The sequence below is a fragment of the Habropoda laboriosa genome, unplaced genomic scaffold (assembly GCF_001263275.1).
Source record: "Habropoda laboriosa isolate 0110345459 unplaced genomic scaffold, ASM126327v1 scaffold32, whole genome shotgun sequence".
Classification (NCBI taxonomy): domain Eukaryota; kingdom Metazoa; phylum Arthropoda; class Insecta; order Hymenoptera; family Apidae; genus Habropoda; species Habropoda laboriosa.
Genome location: NW_017100135.1, coordinates 608,478 through 610,301, shown reverse-complemented (window position 1 = coordinate 610,301; position 1,824 = coordinate 608,478). Strand labels below are relative to the sequence as shown.

Below are 1,824 nucleotides of genomic sequence, written 5' to 3'. Positions count from 1 at the left end.
TATATAGATGTTAAAATTCATACCTTGAAAAAGAATTATAGAATAATTATTTAAAAAAGCTCGAAAACTGGCAAAAACATGACGTAGTAAAGTTTCAGATTGACCAACTTGTAAAAATGATAAATATATACTAAATACTTTCTGCATTATGGGATTATCACCATCTGCTGCTAACAGCACATCCTATAGAAAAGAGGAAATATAACGTAACAGATATACTTTTTAATTATAACACATAAACTTGCAAACCTGCACTACATTATTTTATACCTTAAAATGAATACAAAACAATCCTAAACAATCTAGTGCAATAAGACCAACTTCTGTTGCCATATTCGCTTCTAATAAAGCTTGCTGCATTTTTCCACTATCACTTTCAACAAGATTTTCTCTGACTGTAGTATTATGGGGTTGTAAGGTACTAGTAGCAGGTCCTTCATTAGTAAAATCAGGAGGTGCCATCCTCGCTGGTAGTGTCATTGCTTTTACTGTGCGAGGTTTTCCAGAATTATTTACCGCATTTGTAGCTATTTGTCTTTTTCCAATGTATTTAAAATGATGAAGACTCATTCTGAAAATATTGAGAATAATATATATTTTATGCTGAAAAGAGATTTTATAATTACTGTTTTATGATTTTATCAGATTTGACAGATATCAACTTACTCAATTACTGTAAAGAAACTTAAAATATCACAATCACCACACTGTTGCCACCAAGCAATCACTTGATGATCACCCAAATATTTTATCACAAATAAGAAGCAAAGTAAAATGTCTTTAACTTCTGATGATTGCAGTTTATCGCATCTAGGTGAAGACTGTGTGACGCTTAAAGAACGAGAATGTCTTTTTTTTTCGCCAGTACCATTTTCGATAGGTTCGCGGATGATAGTAGTTTCTTGAGATATATTTGACTGAGAAATGCCAGATATTGTTGACGTATCGGATTCTATACTAGCACAGGAATATCCATTAACTAAGCCTTGACCTGCTATGGCTGCGAAGTATGTAGAATCTCGTAGGTGCATAGATGCTCTTATTGGAGACTGAGTATCCAAATGTAATGTAAGCCTATGTACATTATTTTATCATGTAAATTATTATTCTTATTTATATGTTTTTAAAACAAATACAATACTAAATTTGGCCTTAAATTTACCTGTGTATTGATTTTGGAGTTCCAGCTGTTACAGTACTACAATCACTGTTTTTACTTGCTAGAAATGAACTACTTGTTGATATTCTATTAGTACCATTTTGTTTCATTTCTGTTTTACTGTTGTCGTGTATGGATTGCAATCGATGCAAATTTTCCAATACAATACCTAGCCATGGTATATAAATAGATGCTATTCTACTTAATTGACCCTGTGATAACATAATTTAATTAATTTGAAATTAAATCAAACAACTGTGTTCATAATTTTATACAACAACATTGTAAAAATTGACTTACTTTATTCTGATATCTATCATCAAGTTCATGCTTTGCCATCAAGTCTCTCAATGTAGCTATTGCTACTTTCCGAATTTGTACAATTTCATTTAAAGATGTTCTGACTTCTTGCATTAGGAGCCCAACCAAGAAATGATGTTTGCAAAAGTCCTCTGACAAGCAATATTCATTCATTAAATCTGTAATGAATATTTCAGATTAATACATTTATTTTATTCATTACAATTTTAAATTATGTGAGAATAGAAAAATATGCACATACAAGGACCACCTAAAAATATTAAAGATTGAACGAAATTAAAGTAGCTTAAATAAAATTTTGTAATAGATTGCTATAAACTGTTGACTATATTATATACATATAA

General features: G+C 30.2%; 1 protein-coding gene across 1 annotated transcript in view; it reads right to left on the bottom strand.

Annotated features, from left to right (window-relative positions):
- Positions 1-1,824, bottom strand: part of LOC108578014 (dedicator of cytokinesis protein 9) — a 12,456-nt gene that overhangs the window by 2,483 nt on the left and 8,149 nt on the right. Inside the window, 5 exon segments of the mRNA XM_017941292.1 lie at positions 24-183; positions 271-571; positions 667-1,074; positions 1,163-1,371; positions 1,460-1,638. Of these exon segments, the coding sequence (XP_017796781.1) occupies positions 24-183; positions 271-571; positions 667-1,074; positions 1,163-1,371; positions 1,460-1,638 (1,257 nt within the window).